The sequence below is a fragment of the Liolophura sinensis genome, chromosome 7, assembly GCF_032854445.1.
Source record: "Liolophura sinensis isolate JHLJ2023 chromosome 7, CUHK_Ljap_v2, whole genome shotgun sequence".
In the NCBI taxonomy this organism is placed as follows: domain Eukaryota; kingdom Metazoa; phylum Mollusca; class Polyplacophora; order Chitonida; family Chitonidae; genus Liolophura; species Liolophura sinensis.
Window position 1 is genome coordinate 58,349,700 of NC_088301.1, and position 21,811 is coordinate 58,371,510.

Genomic DNA, 21,811 nt, shown 5'->3' on the forward strand with positions numbered 1-21,811 from the left:
AATATACAGAAATTAAATATATTTTTAAAACATAACTATAGTTGGAATAGATCTACGTCACCTCAACCGTAAAAAAACGTATTAAAATATTAAAACATGTAATAAAACATAAACAGTGGCAAGCTTGTAATAAAAAATGAACACCACCATCTTGTACTGTTCACTATCGCCATCGCTAGGGTGGTAACAGCTGCACGGACAACTTGTACACACACTTGTACATGTATAAGCACCTATGAGTGAGACAGGTATATTATGCAAATGGTTGTCGCGTATAAAAATATATGAAGTGAGCACTTGTCCAAAAAGGAAAGGACGGCGTAAATGTTACAGCCTTGTCTTGTCAGTAGACTGAGATCGTGCACGCATATCGCAAACAGGATGAACACTAACTCCGGGCACTACATGTAGCTCCAATCATTCACTGTCGATATGTTGACTTAGCCCTATCGTCACAACTTCCCTTGGCGTCTCCCTTGTTACGAACTGAAACAAGACACTTTTAGAATCAATTTTGACACCGGATGTACCTGTACATGTAAGAGTGTATTTATGACAGACTATTACCATTCCCTACATGTGTACTTAATGTATACAAGAGGCCTTGCGGTGCCAATGCATACCTGTCATATCAGAAAGGGTGTGACACACTAACTCTTCATCCTGCGACAGGCCATCGGTTTTCCTGAAAAAAAAAAGGAACAACCTTTTCAGACCGATAGATAAATATAAACAAGGCATTCAGTTTAAATAGTTATGACCCATTCCATCTGTACACCATAAAGACATCCAGATATATAGACAACGTATAAAGCTTAGGCCATCTTTATACATCGACTGTCGCTTTCTCTGCAGCCTACACCAAAGGGGCCGAGCCCTGAGCCCGATAATCGCACATATAGGACCATGGTATGATAATAGTAACGTACAAAATATAGTACGACAAATGCACGATAACAAAAATGTCGTACTCCGCTTTGTGAAACTGTGCCCAGGAATCTGGCATTCGCTGGTGCGGTGCAGTCATGACAGGGATTTTTGTCATACAGGTATCTAGCAGAGGGTGGTGTGTTGCCCAGGTTATACTCTGCTCAATTTCTACCGCTAAAAACCCCATCGGCCACATATATGAATCATTCCGGTTTACCAAATGAATAATATTAACATGTTGCAGGGACAACCTTCTAGTGATTAAATGGACAAGATTCGCAAGGAATATTTCAAGATAGTGCGCGCAGGTAAATGTTATGTTATGAATCCTAATATAGCACCATTTCACGCTATCCCCATTAACACCTTCATGGCTTGGTTTGTTAGTGTAACGACCTTACCCTTCTTCAGCTGCGTTGTCTTTGTTTGGGTTAAGACCGCCGATATTTCTGACACGGTCCTCATCGGGCAAATCAACTGTAAAATTAAAGAACATGCATGTGTAATACAAAAACTGTCAATCCCATAGGCACTCCGTTGTTTTACCATATAACGTGAAAAGTGAGACAGGGGTTTTAATTTCAAACATTACAATATTTGCAGGCGTTAAAAGTATCATTTTGGGAAGAAATGAAATATGTTGGAAATATGTACACGGATACATACATTAGGAGGGGTGGGCGTTTGTGAGTGTGTGTTTGGGGAGGGGGTTAGCTCGCCAGCACGGAGCAATGATTCAGTAGCCTCCCACCAATGGGGTCAGTGTGGGTACTATGCTGGCTTTCTCTCCGGCCGTACGTGGGAAGGTCTTTCAGCAACCTGCGGATTGTTGTGGGTTTTCTCCCACCATAATGGTGGCCGCCGTCATATAAGTAAAATATTCTTGTGTACGGCGTAAAACACCAATCAAATAAATAAACATACAGCACGTAATTCGCACATGATTTTGAGTATGTGTGCGCTTCAGAACTAGGTGAATGCCATTCTGTCGCCAATTTCCCCTTTTCAGTTTGTCTTTGATCCTACATTTTGTCTCTATTTTATACCTATGGTTACTTACCACAGAAACACAGGGTTTTCCAAAATTGTTTTTGAACGCCTATTACGGATGTCATGGTTTCTACGGCGCTGAAAACGAAACTAGAAACACTTTACACTTGGTGAATGATATTCATGGCCACGTAGGTGAGGAACCGATCGTTTCCTAGAAATGGGCTGATTGTTGTTTAACGTACATGCAATTTCACAGAACAGTAGTCATGAAATCCACACAAACAGTGAGGGAAGGGCGATCTACAAATTCCCTGTCCAACGCTGGTTTTGAAACGGAACGCCGTGTTATCCTGCGATTGAAAGAGAACCACCTGTATCCATCAGACCACGGCGCTCTCGCCTGAAAAGGGCTTAGGCGCTTTGTTTATATTGACAATGAACACATTCATATAGCCAATTTAACATTATCTTCAGTTAAGGCCTGTGAATATAATAGAGAGCATATACCTTGGCGAAGGCCTTGCTTGCGGCTCTGGAAGGGGTGGACAGGTATCTCCCAATAGCACAGATGTACACAGACACAGACCAGCACTTGTCATCTCCTGGTTGTAACCACCCTTTAAGTGGTTAACAAAATAAAATCGATGTTTTGAAGAGCTAGGGTAAAACAGTGTCAGTGAACGCTAATCGCCACAACGAAAGAATGCGGCTTGAAAGTTCGTTACAATAAATTACATCCAAATTGCAGAAGTCAGACAGATTTGTAAGAGTAGGCTGGCCTTGCAAAAAATTACTGACGTCAAACAGGAGGGCACCTCTGAGTAGAACTCGTGTATTCGGTTTCTTTGTTTCCCATATAAAGACACTGATCCTATTATAAGCAATGCGCTTTTTATTCAGTCATAGTGAGGGTTTTAGGCCTACTCCAAAAACATCATACATTTCATATCTATAGGGCATAATCAACTCGCACTGTCCAAATACTAAATCATTTCCTTTGTCTAACAAAGTGTTTCCACATCGAAAGAGGGTTGCTTATATTCGCGGGGGTGAGGACGGATTATCTAACAACACAGACTTGTCCACCAAAATGAGGGCCATATGTTTACCGTTGGTTAGACAGTTTTTCTCACATATCTGGCAACTAATGTCACAAGCTTGTGGTTGTGTGCTGTACCAGATGAAGACATGAAGAGTTACCTCTAGTGCGAGGACAATGCGGCCATTTGCAAGTCCCATCAACAGATTTGTCATCAAAGCAAAACACTGCGGACTTAATTTGTACCCTCCCTGTAAATAAATCATACATTCTATTTAAAAACAAGCGCTTCTTTGAAAAAAATGTTTGAAAACACATTCACAGCACATATATTTATTAACTTGACATGGCCACAAAGACTGCAAACAACTGCGGTCAGTCTTACGAATGGTATAGAAACTTGCAAGGCAGAACAATTAGGGAACTATCACACTTATCTAGGTACATGCGTGTCTTGGTATGCATTAAAACAACGACCCGCCTAGCGTAGTCCCTCACATACAGTAATGCCAAACAAAAGAAGGAATCACTTCTTCTATACCAGATATAGAAGATTTATGTATATTGTGTACTTGACACAATATACATAAAAACGGCTTACCAAATCATCCTCTCTTGCTGCATCAAATCCAGCGGAGACAAGAACAAGATCTGGACAAAACTTCAAAACAAAAAAGAGATCAACTTGTGGGAGCAGTACATGTACAGCAAGTTGTCTTAACTTATACATAGTAATATTCACTAAATGTATAATACCCTCATTCTTAAACCTTTTCGCATATCAGTGTACTCGATGAACCATTTTAACTTGCCATAGGAAGCATATCCATTTGTTGGATTGGTCTTTTACAGGCCTTCAAAAACGTATAATTTCATCATTCTATACCCTATAATGCCGTCACATGGTTGGCGAATTACAGTAAGTGCATAAGGATATTATTACATAACCATATTTGATAACGTAACTGAAGGTTGTGGCGGCTTTGTGTAAAATGGCCAAGAACTCACCTCATAGGCTATTGGAAGTATGATTTGTTGGAATGCAGCAATGTACTCCGAGTCTCCCATGCGACCCTGAAGTCGAATGGAAGTATATTCTGTGATGTGGTCATAATATATTACATGTAGTTCTTAGTTAAGGCCATGTTTAATCAGAATGTTTAATGGAGGGATGAGAAAGACATTGTTCAATTCCATCACACGAAAAGTACAGTGGTCATTAAGCATATCATGCCCGTATAGAACCTCCGAAAAATTCAGGCATAAATATTCTTCAGGAAGGTTATATGTATCACCTCGGTGATGTCGAAAGTGATGCACTGGAGACAACCCCGACAAAACACTTACCAGTCTCCATGGTATATTCACACTGAATCCTTTGCCGGAACCTTCTCCAACCGTACCCATATTGCCGTCACTGCCATAGGGGAAAAACCTACCGTCATCAAAACGGTGCAACGACACATACAGCACTCTGAAAAATACTGACATAAGCTACATCGCATGCTGGGCATGTAATATACTATATCGTATGACCTACAAAGCTTAAGAGGTGTTAGTCAAGCATTAACAATACAAGTACAAAATGAAACATTTTCATTAAACGTACCTCTCATCATGAGAAAACAGCTGTTGTGTACCGTTTCCATGGTGAACATCCCAGTCCAAAATCAGGATTCTATGTAAACAGAAGTAAGCCCTTAACATTCCATCTCACAAAGTGAAACAATATTTTGATAATATTGATAACACGATGGTTTTTATCCCCCTCAGGTTCAATGAGCTTTGAAGTGTGTCAGCAAGACAAAATCCATGCTAGCTTCTACGAAGACTATTCTAATGCGTTACAGAATGTAGAACTTATCAGATGTGTGTAGACGCCGAGCCATCATAAAACATTCTCTTTGGGGTTTTTTTTTTTTTTTTTTTTTGATTTGTTTTCTTTTTTATCTTTTATTCACTTACTTTGTCTTTAAGCCTTACCTGTTCACATTAAATTTGGACATGGCATATTTAGCTGCGATGGCAACATTATTGAAAATGCAGTATCCCATGGGATGTCCTTCGCAAGCGTGATGCCCAGGAGGTCTGTGTCAAAACACACCAATAGAAGTGTCAAAAAAGTAAGTAAAATATTTCAGTGAATTTGTAAAATCGACAATTTAAGAACGCGAACAACATTCAAAATTCAGAAAGAGTACATTTAAGTACGTATTTTTGATTCTTATTGGTTCATATTGCAAGCACTAAACACGTGGGATGTTCAGACAAATATGTGACAATTTTGAAGACCATTAAATGGGAATTAAAGAGATGTTTTAGATGTTCAAATTCAAAGAAATGTCCTACCTTATCACAGCCACTCCACTCGTCGCCTTAAATATAACACGCACATATACAGTGAGTAATACCAGATGTGTTCAAACACTAATTCCAATGCAACACAAGAAAATCTAGCCTGGCTTTTGTCTGAGATGACCAGTTTGTATTACTTTAATTTTTGAACGAGCTACAGAGTCAATTCATACTCACAGCACCAAAGTAGATGCACGTCTTTCACATAAACTGCCAACATATTGTCCATGTGTACATATATAGGTCTATGTATGTCTGCAAACCTATAGATACATGTAACCGTTAACCACGGGCGTATTGAACTGCCCATTCGATTCAATAAAAATACATGTACAAATAAGTTTTGAAGTGGAGGACACGTCGACGAGTCAGAGAGACAGCACAGGCTTTGTAAATGCATAATAAGTTGTGATTTATTGTCCATATACAAACCCCGCGACCTTACTCTTTCAACTACTAAATAGGCCTACCTTAAAGTTGAAGAGTTAGTCTTACCTCATCTTTCATGACTGCATCAACGACCGACAGGACAGTGCCAACAGCCTGGCTTGCAGCAGCATATGTGTCCTGTAATACCATCGTCCACACATTTACACACGTCAAGTGGCTATGTCACACCAGAGAGACATGACCTAAGGCCTATTGTCGACCAGACAGACTATTGTCGCTGCTTCCATTTAACTCACTCTGCTAAATCTACGTGTTTGTCTGTCCTTTCTCAAAATGACAAAACTAGTACAACTGAAAAGTAACTTGAAAACTTCCTTTGTCCAGACGACTGTTAAGTGAAGATACTGATGGACCCCTACACTCTGTAACTAAAATTACTTATGGTTACTTGTTTACATTTATTAAGATCAATTGTCTTATACAAAAAGTACATGTAAATTCATGACTACGGTGTTAAGCAACAATGAAATAAATCAATGTAGTCTACAAGCTCTACTAGAAGATTCTTAAAGTGCTATACTAGATGATAAGATTATTACCTTACACACGAAAACGGAATTAAACGTGCCTGGGTATTTCATCAAAGCTTCTTCATCCAAAGCAGACAGCTTCATCATACGCCTAATATGGCTAGAACTGTAAACGGAAATGCCACCAAATATGAAATCTTTATCTAAACCGATTCGACTTTGACAATGCCATTGTTACTTACAATACCCATCCATACTGTTACCGAAAACAGATATTTGTTCGAAAAGAGCCAATTTAAACAAAAAACCTCATGGACCTTATTATATAGGCCTACACGAGCCTTTATACCAATATATAATCTTTATTTCAAGCATTATGATTTATATTTTGACAAGGTTTGTTGAAACTTGATATTTCCGGTCCGTCGTTATAGAATCAAGAAATCTGATCTAAATATAATTCCTCATGGCGTGGTTTTGATTTATATTGTCACCAGGCTGTTGAAACTTGCTATGTCTAGTCGAGTGTTATAAAAGAAACAAGCCATCTGATCCAGTAAGACCCTGTTTAAATGCAAACCTAATTCAGCTGAAAAAGATTCCATCTCAAAAAACGAAATCTCCCTCTCAGGCGGGTTGACTTGTACATGTACTTCATCTCGTCGCACATACGGACAAACGAACATCATGATGACGTACTCCCTTCGGCAGAGCAGGGATAAAAATGTCATGTGCCCCCCAAAGTCAATGCTGTTTCAATCATCCAGAAATATACATTAGGCATGCAGCATTTAACTGTAGAATAGGTCTCATCTGTCTGTGTTTCTGGGCGACTATCTTGAGGTATATCATAACAGCCTTTGGCGTAGCCTGTGCTAACACCGCCAGGCCAAAGAGAGTGTTGCGGTTGGCCTGGTTTTAATGAACCAGTACAATATACCCTGTTACTCTTGCTTGAGCCTATTACCTATATATCAGTATATTACATATATAGTGACACTATCAATCCATTACCTGTGCACAAGAGACAGTTCCTCCTCAGTAACACTCCTTTCCTGCGAAAAAGAAACACCAGTAACAAGCTCTACACCAAACATTAGCCCATGGCGTGGTCACATGTTTTTTGTAATCTGGGAATAAAATAGAGGTATATTTTAATCCCAGGTGTATTGGATGACTATACACAAGAATGTAATTGTTTAATAATAAAAGACAAGCATATATAATTGGTGAAAGGTGCTGTAAGTAAAGGCAGGCATCGTAATGCCTCATTCTAAAAAGAGGTGAAGCATTTGACATGTAAATTACATTAGCAAGCTGCGGGAATAAATATAATTCTCGTGAGGCACGCTAGAAGACAAATTGTGGCATAGCATTTGAATGAAGTTAATATATGTTATTGCATTCCAACGGGATAGTTCACCTGTGGTAAGATGCATCTGTGCAGCAAACCCCATCTCTCCAGAGTCGACATGATAGAAGTTAACCGTTCAGGACATTCGGGATGGTTCCTGTACAAAAACACATGTTGAAATATATTTCTGTTTTCATAAAGTAATGCCGTTAGTTTAATGTGTGAAAGTATATATAACCCAAACTACACAATACGGCAGCTAACCAGTTAGGGAAAGACATACAGGTAGATTTGTGTGCTTTACTGCCATGTAATGAGCGTATATCTTACACTTCCTTTAGGCTTCTGTGTTGTAACAACTTCTCATGAAACCCCAAGCACACCCTGGAAGGATAAAAATAAAGCAGGAGAAAGTCATAACGTAAGTAAGTTCTTGGTTAACCCACCCTCGACTGCACATTGGAGTATTTAACGGAAATCTAAGTGAACTGCCTTAAACATATGTAACATTTAATTCCGTTTTCATCCTTGAACAATGTTCACACATGAGACATACTACGTAGAGAAGAAAAGCATGCAACTGTGAATAGCAACTGGGTTATGTCCTAAACGTCATACATGTTTATACAGATCAACATATTTACGGACAGAACAATGATTCAATCTCATAATCTCACAAGCTTCCTGGTCAGTATTTCAGCTAGTTATTTGCCTGTATGACTTTTTGTAAAGAATAACCACGCGAAAAGCCATATCTAAAACAGCTGGGTACATTCCAACGGACATACCTTTGACACCTAACATACACACTGAAGGTTAACAAGTGTCACAGTGGCATAAGCATCACCTGTTATTAGTCTTCCGACGATTTAAGTTAGCAATCCAGCGCTCAAGCTCCTGCACATAGCCGGCAATGACCGCTTCCTGCTTCACGTCGAAGCACGGCTCCAGAAGTGAAAAAGTTTCACGTGAAGAACGATCCTGATTAACCCTACAGGAAACAGTGATTACGCACACCTTAATGTTTATCTTAAAATTAACCATTGTTCCATTATCACATTTCAGTGAAGTTGAAGTCATTATTCCCTCAAATAAAACGATATCAAATATGACAAAAAAAATTTACAGCACACCAAAATATCAAGAGATGCTGTTTTACATCTGGAAATGCTTAACAGATACTGATCAAAGAAAGACATATGTTAACTCACGTAACAGGCCATTGTAGCAAGGATGGGAATTCCGGGATGTTGTCCTCCGCCAAGGAGCCTTGATAACAAAAGCTCTTCCAGTAACAACGTAGTACCTTCAGACAATTCAGGATACTTTCACGTACACTACAAATAAACATTAACGAAAACTATAGAATATATGTAAAGTTGTATGGCGGTAACTGATGTGCACATTCCGCTTTAATTCGGTGGCACATATGAAAGAGTAACAATCAGTGACGGGACACCATTGTATAGGTACCTTGAGCAAGGGGCAAGCAGTGGAGCCAGTTGTGGACATGGGTCTCCTAGCAACGCTGCAAGGGAAAGAGCCACTCCTTCGGCGAGAGACTGCAAGCAGTAACCTCCCTGGCCCAAAACAAATAATAATTCATTAAACAAGATATCGTGGTCTTGAACATGGTATGGGAAATACTGAGATATATGACGTCATACGCCGGCTTCTGAGTTCAATGGTGGAGGCAACCAAATGGGGATGGAAGGAAATCGTGCAGACAACACTGTACAGTGATCAATGAGAGCCGGTCGGAGATCGGCAACAACCGCACAATATCCGAGTACAAAGATCCGAGGAAATCGTAAAAAGGTTGGAGGAAACCTTGCTGAGAATAGTGCCATAGATCACGCAAAATCGTATAGTGTGTAGAAATCAAGGGAAGCTGTACAGGGAATAATGTGCTGAAATCAGGAAAAGCCCCATGGAGACCGTCGGAAAGTGTACGGCGATCATAATGTGCTGAAATCAGGGAAAACCCCATGGAGACCGTCGGAAAGTGTACGGCGATCATAATGTGCTGAAATCAGGAAAAACCCCATGGAGACCGTCGGAAAGTGTACGGCGATCATAATGTGCTGAAATCAGGAAAAACCCCATGGAGACCGTCGGAAAGTGTATGGCGATCATGAGAAGCGGTATAGGGAACAAAGTGCAGAGATCCAAGGAAACTGTAACCGGAGGAAATCTTTTCCATAGGTATCAAACATCTCTACAGGTATTCTGCTTTGATATATTAAACCAATAATATGCACTATAAACCTTTAATCTCTTCACACTCGTAGAAGAAAGAATGTACCTCAAGGATTAAGCAAAGTTGTCCATCAGCGAGTGGTGACAGCAAATTAACCACGTGGGCAAAGAACGCGGGTGTGACCTGCATCTCCCCCTAAAGGCATAACCAGAAATACATGTATATCCTCATAAAAAAAAGAAAATATGCGCAAAGCATGACGGAAATTAGAGCGGTGAGAACAATAGATGCAGTCATGCTATCATACTTAAAACAGTGTGGTACAGAAATTTAAATTTAAACTACACTCATGTATATACACGTGTATATAGTAGCTAGAATACTAGAATACGGCAGCATACCCTTAACCAGTTTATACAGTCACACTGACTTATATATATTTCTTCCTCTGTTTATTTATTTGACTGGTAACACTGTACTCAAACATGTTTCACTCATGATGGCCGTTGTGTATAAAGGAGGAAACCAGGAAGGAAACCAGGCAGTGCCCAGGATAGGGGCTTGGGAAGGGGGGTTGGGGGAGTGGGGGGCGCATCTCAAATTGCCAATGATTGACTTACCTCGGGACACCCAAGGGCAGCATCATACCCAGCTGATACCAGAATCAGTTCAGGCCTAAACTGAAACAGGGGATGAACGACTTACTACATCTGGAGTGCAACTTTACCTTCTTTCCCACTGCTCTATTATGCGTGTGAATGTGAAATACAGAGGACAAAACTAAAATGTAAATGTCTTTTTTTTTGTAAGTTTAATATTGTGCATGTCAAACATTTTACAAGGACAACAGATACACAGCAGTTCTCCCTATTCTTTATTTTTGCGGTGGCAACATACTTTGTACAACGTTTACATCCAAAGTTGCTGTAGGTCTTTCCTTCTCCATACTTACATACTTTACTAAGCTCATGATAAGCCATGTACAAAGGCTAGCATCACTTATCAAAAACAAGCAGTTTACCTCAAAAGCCACAGGCAGAAGGACTTGCAGGATAATAGCCATGTAATCACTGTCTCCACAACCGTGCTGAAATAGATGGGCAAACACGTGTACAGGTATTTATTACGATTGTCCCTAATTAATCCAATCACGGGGACAAAATCTCCAATATCAGATATCTTGTAGCTTAGACCGATTAGTGTGTCATTACTTAATCTGTATAATTTTCAAGACCGTTTCCAACAATCTGCTGTTTTCTGTTGTATGTATAACTAGGTCTGTACGTTGTACTTGCCACATTGAGAGGCACGTTGACGTTGTACCCCTGCCCAGCTCCATCACCTACAAAGGTGTACTCTGACTCATCCAAGTTTGGCCATTCCACCCCGTGCTCGTGTCGATGAATGGAAAAATAAAGGACTCTGCATGAAAACCAAAAATATAAAGTGAAAAACCCTCTCATCCAAATATTTTGCCAGCATGCATGCATTCTTGATAGTTACTGTCGAATGGTTACAGTAACACTGATACCAAACTTCTGTATTTTATTTGATAATAATGACATATCATAATTTTACGACAATCATGCAGAATATCATTAATGTGTACTGTAGTACACATTCAGCGCGTAATACATAGAATTTTAAGTCTTTAAGACCACAAAACATGCACTAACCACATTCCCACGATTCTTCTCTAATTAGTTTTCAAGATAAGAACGAGTTACAAAAGAAAATCACTATAAATTGCTGTATGTCTTTTCAATTAATGTAACTAAATGAACTAAAGTGGCTAAATGAACTAATTTCAGAAAAATTATAATTGATCTGAGAAGCTACAAAATGAATCTGCAACAAAATGTTTTTGTAATGTTGTTAAGAAGTTCATGCAAATAAACCAATTAATGGTCGTTATATAGGGAAAACTTAAATGCATGGGACAATCAGACTTTCGAACTTGATATGAGGTTGAACAAATTGAACCTGCACATAATAGGAAAATTTAGCAAAGTGTTAAATATGCAAAATTTATTCCACAGATCGGGATTGTTTAGGAATAGCGAAATATTTCACAACGTAAAACATGCAGATAACTTTTTTTTCAATGAAGTCATTTGCAGCTTTCTACCAATTATGGCAATATAGGATTCTGGAACTGCAGTCATCTTACCTAGGGTCATCATAAAACATGTACTGGGTTCCTTGACCATGGTGAACATCCCAGTCCACGATCAGCACCCTGAAAAATCAAAATGCTTGGGTCTGTACAGTGGCCTAATAATGACATCATGAATCTGTTTCTAACATTATATAATTAGGCTATACAGAAATGAGGATATCGCCTTTCTAAATGATGACTTCGTCTTCATACAACGTAATATCAATTGATGAGAACATTTAGCATGGGGTAAGTTTTTACTAAACTTTAGATTTTGAATGATTTGTCTGGTGCCAGTTGGCTCGAGATTTTCAACGACTTGTCTTGTGGGAGATAATGAGATTTTGAACGATGTGTCTTGTGCGAGTTGACTCGAAATTTTGGAAGAAGTGAAGTACTCGAGATTTTGGACGATCTGTATTGTGCGAGTGCACTCAAGAATTGGACGATTTGTCTTATGCGAATTGACTCGAGATTTTGGACGATTTGTCTGTTGTCAGCTGACTCGACATTTTAGACGAATTGTGTCGTTCGAGTTTACTCCAGATTTTGGACGATTTATAATGTGCGAGTTGACTCGAGATTTTGTGTGAATTGCCTTGTAGGACTCGGTCGTTGGACGATTTGACATGATATATACATTTACTCTGAGTTACCTGTTCAATCCATAGTTATCCAAAGCAAATTGGGCGGCTGTGGCCACATTGTTCAGGTAACAATAGCCGCAGAACTTTGATCTCATGGCGTGGTGCCCTGGAGGCCTGAATTACAACGGTGGAAAGAACTGAATTACATACCTTGTAAATTTACCAGGCAAAAGAGACTGGCCTTAGCATATATGACACAGACAAACCTTAAAAGGCAGAATATTCAAGCTGTAATATTCACGCTGATTCGGAGCTTCAAGTATATGCAATATTGGTGGTACAAAAAGTGCGTTTTATTTTTTGTATGCAACTAATTAGAGCGATGCTATTAAGCCCATGTGGGACAAACATTACAATTGTGATCTTATCTATCGTATTTAATTACCTGACAAGAGCCATGCCATTCCGCACCTGTGAAAAATTTAAAGAACGCAAAAGTACATCTGAATCAAGAAAAAGGTCTGTATGGAAAGGTCTGTGTGGAAAGGTCTGCCAGCAACCTGCGGATGGTCGTGGGTTTCCGCCGGACTCAGTTCGGTTTCCTCCCACCATAATGCTGGCCGCTGTCGTATAAGTGAAATATTCTTGAGTATGGTGTAAAACACTAATTAAATAAATAAATAAATAAATAAACAAACATCTCTGTGATATATACAATACAAATTTCCTGCCGATGATTAATGATGATAAACTGATTCAGTCAACTAGCTGACTAGACGAAGTCCTTAGAGTGCATATACGAGTAACATGCCTCCTTGCTGCAGGATGGATTTCCACCGCTCTTTTGTCTTGTGCTGCTTCACTAAAGCCGCCCCACCCGAGTCATTATACTGATACGGATCAACCAGTCGTTGCACTTCTTTTAAGGCCTTAGGTGTGGCCCGTCCCAGGATGGACCCTGGATCTACCGCCCCCGAAGTTCTACCAACTGAGCCATCGGGCCCATTAGTTACAAAGCCATGTACTTGCATCATAAATAATCAATTAGCACTTTATTACAAGTATTCACTCTGCCCGCACACGCGTCTTACAGTGGCCTCACTGTAAAAAGTTTGATCTTGATACATGCAATAGCACCATAGTAATTACATGTATACAATATTACATGCATCAATATCAAACTTTTTACAGTGAGGCCACAGCGCGCTACCATCACAGATTTCATGCATGATAAGGGAATATGAGTCAACAGTTTAAAATGGTGCACCCAAATTTCGTCGATCCACGCCAATTTATCAGTTTATTCTTGTCCGTATGTATTTTCATGTGTATGTTCTTCGTTCCTGATGTGGTAATACGCAGGTTTCGAGATATGACGTTACGACAACAGAGTGACGTCCCTTTGTTATATAATGTCGTCGCTTTACGGCACAGTAGGGCCAATCTGGTAATTTTAACACGAGGTCGTATATAGAACATAGAGTACTAATTAAAAAGCATTAGACTGATCTTCTGAATCATATTTTTGAATGGATTTGGGTTCCCAATATTGCAAAAATAATGATGTTATCCCGGCACTTTGATCTAAACACGATCAGTGCCATGTTATAAGATAGGCAGTTAGCCCTACCGTGCTGTAAAGTGGCGACGTCATTTTGCGATAGGACGTCACTCTGTTGTTGAAATGACATAACTCGAAAACTGCGTATTGAATTATGTTTACACAGAAAACCGACGGTGCGTTATCCATATATCATACTGAATGTACCAAAATGGCTCCGTAAAGCATAATTGAAATTAAATACTATATATCCTACATGAAACAATAAATTATATTATAGATAGCAACATGTTTACTGTATCCGGATACATTTATTCACATCTATGTTTAAAGGCGAACTTACGGGATTCTAAACCTGCGGATGGTCGCAAGCTTCCCCGGTTTCCTCTCACCATAATGCTGGCCGCCGTTGTATAAGTGAAATATTCGTAAAACACCAATCAAATAAATAAATAATATAGGGGATTCTTCTATCGAAGCAATCCACACGTGTGGATTGTTAGCAATTTTGCAACCAAACACCACACAGTTAACTTTGAACAAGGACATTCCTTAAATCCAAGCTAAGCAGAATAGCACAGACATGTCACATACCAATATATCGAAGCCATATCATAAACAATGATAAGAGACTATAGGCCTACAAGTAATTCTTTGACTCAATTTCAGTATAGGGGCCTACATATATCACATTCACAAAATGGCTAGATCATAGACAGGCAGCCATCTTATATCACTGAACGCTGTAAAACGCAATACCTGCCATCGACTCAACAATGACAAGGCAATTCGCAAGTTTGAAAGCAATTTCTTTATTTGATTTCCATGTATCGCGTTTGCAGCATGAAAAGTCACGAACGGAGTAATGAGAGTTAAAATGGTTAAAATGGATTACGGAACGCAGCGACAAACAATCTCAACCATCGTCTCAACGTGAAAGATATCTTATGAAAACACCTCATAGCATTAATTAAATACAAATTATACAATTTAATTATTATTAAACCTTTCAATCCATATGATTTATAAAATTTGCTTCCTACCTGTCTGGAAAGTATTTTGTCCACCATCTCGATGGAACTCCCGAGTGCCAATCTGCTGTTGTCATACACATCCTGTAGAAGACAGGAAGGAAACAAACATCCGGGACATATATATTGAATAGCTGCTTGGCCTACATATTTATGTATTTATTTACCAGTAATGATTTTAAGGTTATTCAAAAAGACAATATTCATTTTCACGACGGTTTACTGGAGAGTATACTACCACCTTTTATATATACACTTCTGTCCTGACCTGAAGCTCTATTCATGTGGTCTCCAAACAACTCTTCCCAAAAACTAATTGGTCTAAAAGGCGTACAGCAAAGAAAGTCAATCCAGGTCAGCGAGGAGTGTGACAGTTGGCAAATGGGCACACGTGACGGGTAAAATACTGGTTTAATTTCTAACTGTTCATGTAAATGTATAAATAACAGTAATTTATTACCCTCTAGCACCATGGCTTAGGCAGAATTAGGGAAAAAAGCAGTGATGCTAACTGCAATTTATTGGACGTCACTGGTCTAGAACTCCTCAAAATGTTGTGTTGTCATCACATTTATACCCCGTAAAGCCCATCGTTCTTACCGGGTGGAAATAAATGTAGTCGTATTTCTTTGCCAGCCTCTTCGTCTCCTCAGCTGTCATGGAAGCAGTCTCTTTGAGTTTTAACACCAGTTCCTCATCGTGCAACAAGGTCATCTCTTCCTGGCTAGCATGCCGTGCCTATGGGATAAAAATGACTTTATTTCTAATCATCTTAATAGTATACCTATTTTTTTTTCTTTCGTGTTTACAACCAACATACTTGACAATAAATTTCTATAATTCTCTACTCTCAATGCTTGTGAGACCTAGCTAATCTTAAGCAGTCATATGTCGAGCGTCTTAAGTCTGTACATCATTTGCTGCCGTCTGTCAGTATCTTGTCAAATGGTCAGTGGTTTATCACGGAGATTTCGGATTCCTCTACATACTCACAAACCTAACCGTTTTCGTACAAGGGAAAAATTCAAGCTAAATACAGGCCCTGAAATAACTCGCAGTCTGTTCCCATTTCAGTGTTATCTTCCCTGTTATTCTTTCATAATGTTTAATCAGTTTCGGTTGTTTTGTTTTTTGTTTTTGTCTTTTTTTCACAAACGCCCCCTCGATGTACATTCTATGGAACAAAAAGTTTTGCTTTAATGGATTGCTTTAACATGCACTATCCCTGAATACACGGAACTAAACAATTATCACAATTAAACTTGCCTGGACCCTGTGACATCGCTCAACAAGTCCATATTCTTGGCACCTCTCGTATGATTTCAGAAGTCTTCCGGGTATTTCCGTATACTCTGGATTCCATGAGCAGTAGTGTCGAGTCATTCTGTCGTCGTACAGGAACCCAGTTCTACAAATGCATCGTCGTCAAAGAAGCCATGAATTCTTTTTCTAAAAGCTATTTTCTACAACGTGTATGAATCCCTCACATAAGCTAACTCCACAACTGTATGAAAGTAATACAGCAGTAAACAAAGAATAGGATTACTAAGAGATCTACGCAGAATAGATCGATCTTTTACCTTTGGGGTCGCCGTCTACACTTGTCCTCCATCCTAAGATTTAGACCCTATAAGAAAACGTTGCAAATCTTTAAATATCGTTCAAAAATGCCACATTCAGCCACGGTCAAGTGTTACAGGTGTGAAGGACACAAATCCACATATTCTAGCATGCAGAAAGACTGAGCACGATTCGTGGTCTTCATGCACATCTGTCACAAGATGTTAAGATAAACAAGCAAACAAAAGCAAAATTATAAAATCTGGATTTTTCATACCGACACCTCCACTGGTTTTATTCACCCTTCAGGCAGTTATCATGTGTATCTAATTAATAAATTACCGAAAAAGCGGTAAAATTATAATTGCCTTCCATGCATTTGTCTGGTTACTACATATAATTCCTTTACATCCTTAGCACCTATTTTTAGTTTGGAGACCTGTATAATTACATTCTTATGTTTTTGCAAACCTACAGAACCACATTCCCTCTAATACATATCAGAAATTTTTCATGGAGATATCACAGCGCTGTCAAAATTTTATGGCAATCTGTGAAAACCATTAGTCACACATTTCAATGTTTTGGAAAACACAAACTTTGGAAAAAAAATTCGGAATTAAAGATGTTATCATTATAGTCAGAGAAGGATGGGGTGTTATTATATATCTTATTTTTTAGGATAAAATCAATATGAACACGAAATTATTTTACAGCCGACATGACTCGTTTATGTGTAGTGGAGTGTTTATGGACTTCACAATACCATGGCATGGGTTGTTGATACGTGCATGTGTGAAACATAGGCCTATTTACAAGTTAAACAACCGGTCTGTTACAAACACATGTATAAAGAGACCATTGCAGATAGTTCGCATATATATCAAGGAAAGGTTTTGCCATACAAGGTAGTCTTGGGATATATATATATATATATATATATGGATGATATGTCCAACACTTGCTATTTGCACACAGACTTTCCAACTTTTGAAAGAACAAGGATATCGAATGGTAAAATATCGTTGCTCCTAGATGGCGTTTGGTACGAAAACATTATTTATTAGATTTTTAACCGTTGTGTCATTATACATCTAAACTGATCAACCTATGAGATGTTTGCCGCCTATAGCATGTTTGCTTATACATAGGCCTACGCGCGATATACAGGTTCTTCGCGATGTGTGTATTATAGGATGTTACCTTATGCATGGGCCTACGTCTGATATACAGGTTCTTCGCGATGTTTGCCCTGCTATAGCGTGTTAGCTTATACATAGGCCTACGCGCGATATACAGGTTCTTTGAGATGTGTGCCTCCCAATAGCATGGTAGCTTATATATAGGCCTACGTGCACTGTAAAGATTCTTCACGATTACAATCTGACTATGTAAAAATAAAGATATTTCACCTCAGTCTTCTCTGAGTAAAATGAATGACTATGGCTTAATGCCACTCCTGAGAACTGATACTAGAAGCCCCTGGTTGCAATGAATCGGCTATGGCAACTATTATACAGATGTACCTGAAGCATATCCTTCACATAGTTCTCTCCGGCCTCCCAGTCCCATGCAGACATCTTCCTGTTAAGTCCCCCGAAACTGCAAGAAAATGGCGAGGAAAATATTAACAATATACTCCCAAAAAATCTGTAGGTCTAAGCCGACCATAGTATTCAACCGCTGAAATGCAATACGATACACGAAGTACGATCTCACTGCAATTACTCAATCACACATATAACATGTATGAATAACTGCCAAGTAACAAGTAATCACGAAGAGACAGCACCAAAACAAAACGTAATGAAGATATATATACATGCCACAAGGCCATGCGAATTACACTACACCACAGTGCCAAGGGCTTTCCAACAGAAGTATAACGTACCACAGAATTACACCGTGTTAAAAGGCCAAGGACATTTCAACACAAGTACACTGTACCACAAACAAGGGATATTCCTTCAGAACTGCACTGTTCCACAAAACCAGAGACGTTTCAACGGAATTACACCGTTTGACAGGACCAGGGACTTTCAAACAGAATTACACTGTACCACAAAGCCAGTGATGACCAGGCATGTTCCAACAGAATTACACCCTGCGACAAAGCCATTGTTGTTCCAGCAGAATTTCATCCTGTGACAAGGCCCGGGGTGTTCCAACAGAATTACACCCTGTGATAAGGACCAAAGATGTTCCAACAGAATTACACCTTGTGATAAGGCCAGGGATGTTCCAATAGAATTACACCCTGTGATAAGGCCTGGGATGTTCCAACAGAATTACAACAGAATGACAAAGCGTGGCGAGCTCACGACTGAATGGGAACATCCAAGCCTACATTATAAACCCGCATGTCTCAGAGATCGACCTGATTCTTATATGTCATTATGGAGCCGAAAGAGATGGAAGGTACGTGATGTAAAATGACAAACAGAACACTGTAAACATATCTACTTTCGTCTGTATTATATTCACATTCACAAACAGGAGCACGTGTACAAGTATATTTTACGGACCTGTGAGATTGTGCGGCTGCCATTACTCACTTGTGACATTGTGAGGCTATAGGGCTGTAAGATATTTAACGGACTTGTGTGGTTGTGAGGCTATATTATTAGGAATATGTGGCATTGTCACGTTCTTATCACGCATTTGTCAGAGTGCCATGCTCCTATTACGCATTTGTGTGACGGTAAGGATATATTATTACGGACCTGTGAGATTGTAACGATATACATTATTACTACCTTGTGAGACTGTCATGCTCTTGTTATGCATTTGTCAGATTGTAAGGCTATAGTATTACGGACCTGTGATATTGGAAGGCTATACTACTACCCCCTTGTGAGATTGTCATGCTCTTATCACGCACTTGTGAGATAGCCAGGATATTATTAAGCGCCTTTGAGTGCTGGAATATACTAAGCACCTGTGAGATTGCCCTACCAAGAATACCAGGATATACTTGCACATCTGTAAGATTGCTAGCATATTATCATGCACCTGTTAGATTGCCAGGATAATATTACGTTACCGTGAGACTCTCAGGCTATTATACGGCACAGTGGGATGTTCTATCATTTTGAATTTTACAGACATATGTATGCGTGCTATATACAGCTCTTTAATTCACATATATGAATTAAGGTATACCTTAGTGTAACAAGCGAAATTCTGCACTGTAGCTAATTTCGTGTCGTCTTGCATGTCCTCAGGGCACATGTTGAAGGGATACATAAAACCGTTTCTGATTGGATAGAGTGAGAGATATAGGCTATACCTGGCCTAAGCTGAATTTTACGTAAGGCGATTTATTCAAGCGTCACCAAACTCAAAGCTTTTAACCCTCTATTTCCACTGTCAACCTACCATCGCCGAATACGTATCTCTTTCAAAGACAAGAGGCCCGTGTTTAGGAGATGTAAGAATTTGACCGAGTTGACCGACCGATCTATACAGACAGACAGAACGACCGACTTACATACATAGAGCTGTAAAGGCCCAGTGCCACTAACACTCACGACAAGTTAATGTAGCCTTCGACGGAAAAATCGCGGGTAATTGAGACGATCGTAAATTTTGAAATGACCGCATCATGTTCTGGGGGTAGTCTCAAGGAATCTTGGTGAATCTAAAGTATTTACAGCACTGAATATGGCAACTACGTTTTCATTTTCTTTGTCTTGATAATGTATGAATTTGCGTATATAGGTACTGATATAAAAACACTTCAGTATCTGTTTTACCGCGTTATACCATGACCGATAACATCGGAGATAACTCAAGGGGTTTGATTCGTCGCCAGATGTTCATCTAATATTGAATGATGTGTAGCCTACCACATTGCTGGTGCATATCACCTCCAACTGCAAGACAGTCGCCTGGCCACAAGTGGTCAACCGTTTGTCCGTAATCAAAATTGATCAGTGCTTATCATAGATAAATTCTGAGTAGGCCTAACCTTAATCGGTCCGTCTTGGTCGGTTGAGCTCCGCACGAGCATCACAAACGATCTTAATGAAATCCTACGCACGTTTTTGTCAGAGTGCCCTTGATTCCATGATATCTGGCAAGTAGGGCCTACAGCCCCGTCCATGATACTCTATAGACTACCGGAATATATACTGGATGTTAGGCTCTTGGCTACTTTAAATATGTGATTGCCTCACGATGTTAACAAGCCGATTTCAGGACGATCCTATCATTTGGATTGCTTTGGCCTGCTCGTAGCATTACATGTTTCTCTAAATCGACCAAACTCCAGGTTGTCTTATTAAGTTCACAAACAAACCATCTCTATCATTCGTGATCACGAAAATCCAGATGAAGATAAAGATGAAGCCTATAGTTGCCCCTTATGTATAGGTTAAACAGTTTTAAAAAATTGTATCGATCTCTATCCTCCCACCATAATGCTGGCCTCCATGCTATAAAATGTTTTTGAGTACGGCGCAAAACACAGTCAAATAAAATAAATATACAAAAAAAATAACTAAATAAATAAATAAATAACTTATCTTGGTTATATTATGCCACCCAACGCTTTATGACTGGGGCAACAAAGCTAGATATAAGCCTACAATGTTATAGACGACCTGCACATTTATATAATTGACATGTCCTCTATTGCTAATAAACGAATAGTACAAGAAAGAGTTGAATTGGTTTGTATGTTTGGAAGAGATGGGGCAACACACCGCTCTGTAGCTTAAGCATTCAACCTCAGCCTGGATGGTGCGCGACTTCTGGGACACCTTGTATATTACATAGCCTTCCCTGCCTATTGAGGCCATATTAAGCTACAGCTGCTTCTACCTGAAACTGTGAACTTCATGTCTGATGACAGTGTGCATGCTATACCGGTGCCGTACCAGTAACGAGAATTAAGGGGCCCATTACCTTGTTGTCTGCCTGGGGCCGGCTTAGTACTTGGGTCTTCGGTCCCATTGATATACAAATATTATTCAAACGTAACTGGCAACTGGTTGCTATATAACGAAGGCGAGCTAATATCTCCTGTTTTAGACGATAGACCACGCTGCAAAACCTATTCAAAGCCCTTAGTTACCCCTCTGCCCTAGCGAGCCGTCTTCGTACCAGGTTTGTCTCGTACC

At 39.4% G+C, this 21,811-nt stretch overlaps 1 protein-coding gene across 3 annotated transcripts; it reads right to left on the bottom strand.

Moving 5' to 3' along the window:
• Positions 1-348: 348 nt before the first annotated feature.
• LOC135470100 (histone deacetylase 6-like) lies at positions 349-21,795 on the bottom strand. 3 transcript variants are annotated; one of them, XM_064748852.1, is made up of 33 exons: positions 21,597-21,795; positions 18,215-18,290; positions 16,709-16,755; positions 16,395-16,536; positions 15,729-15,866; positions 15,141-15,212; positions 12,982-13,007; positions 12,606-12,710; positions 11,962-12,030; positions 11,087-11,213; positions 10,813-10,878; positions 10,412-10,471; positions 9,897-9,986; positions 9,065-9,171; positions 8,803-8,928; positions 8,439-8,582; positions 7,922-7,975; positions 7,661-7,748; positions 7,252-7,292; positions 6,307-6,403; positions 5,813-5,884; positions 5,312-5,337; positions 4,946-5,050; positions 4,572-4,640; positions 4,310-4,436; positions 3,971-4,036; positions 3,564-3,623; positions 3,124-3,213; positions 2,431-2,540; positions 1,991-2,058; positions 1,332-1,407; positions 624-685; positions 349-486 (listed from the first exon to the last, which is right to left on the bottom strand). In XM_064748852.1, exons 2-33 carry the CDS (start codon positions 18,266-18,268, stop codon positions 422-424), a joined length of 2,649 nt encoding a protein of 882 aa, XP_064604922.1. In that variant the 5' UTR covers positions 18,269-18,290; positions 21,597-21,795; the 3' UTR covers positions 349-421. The 3 variants fall into 3 exon arrangements, with proteins under 3 accessions (XP_064604922.1, XP_064604923.1, XP_064604924.1); XM_064748853.1 differs by lacking the exon at positions 21,597-21,795 and adding an exon at positions 18,580-18,646; XM_064748854.1 differs by lacking the exon at positions 4,572-4,640.
• Positions 21,796-21,811: the final 16 nt, after the last annotated feature.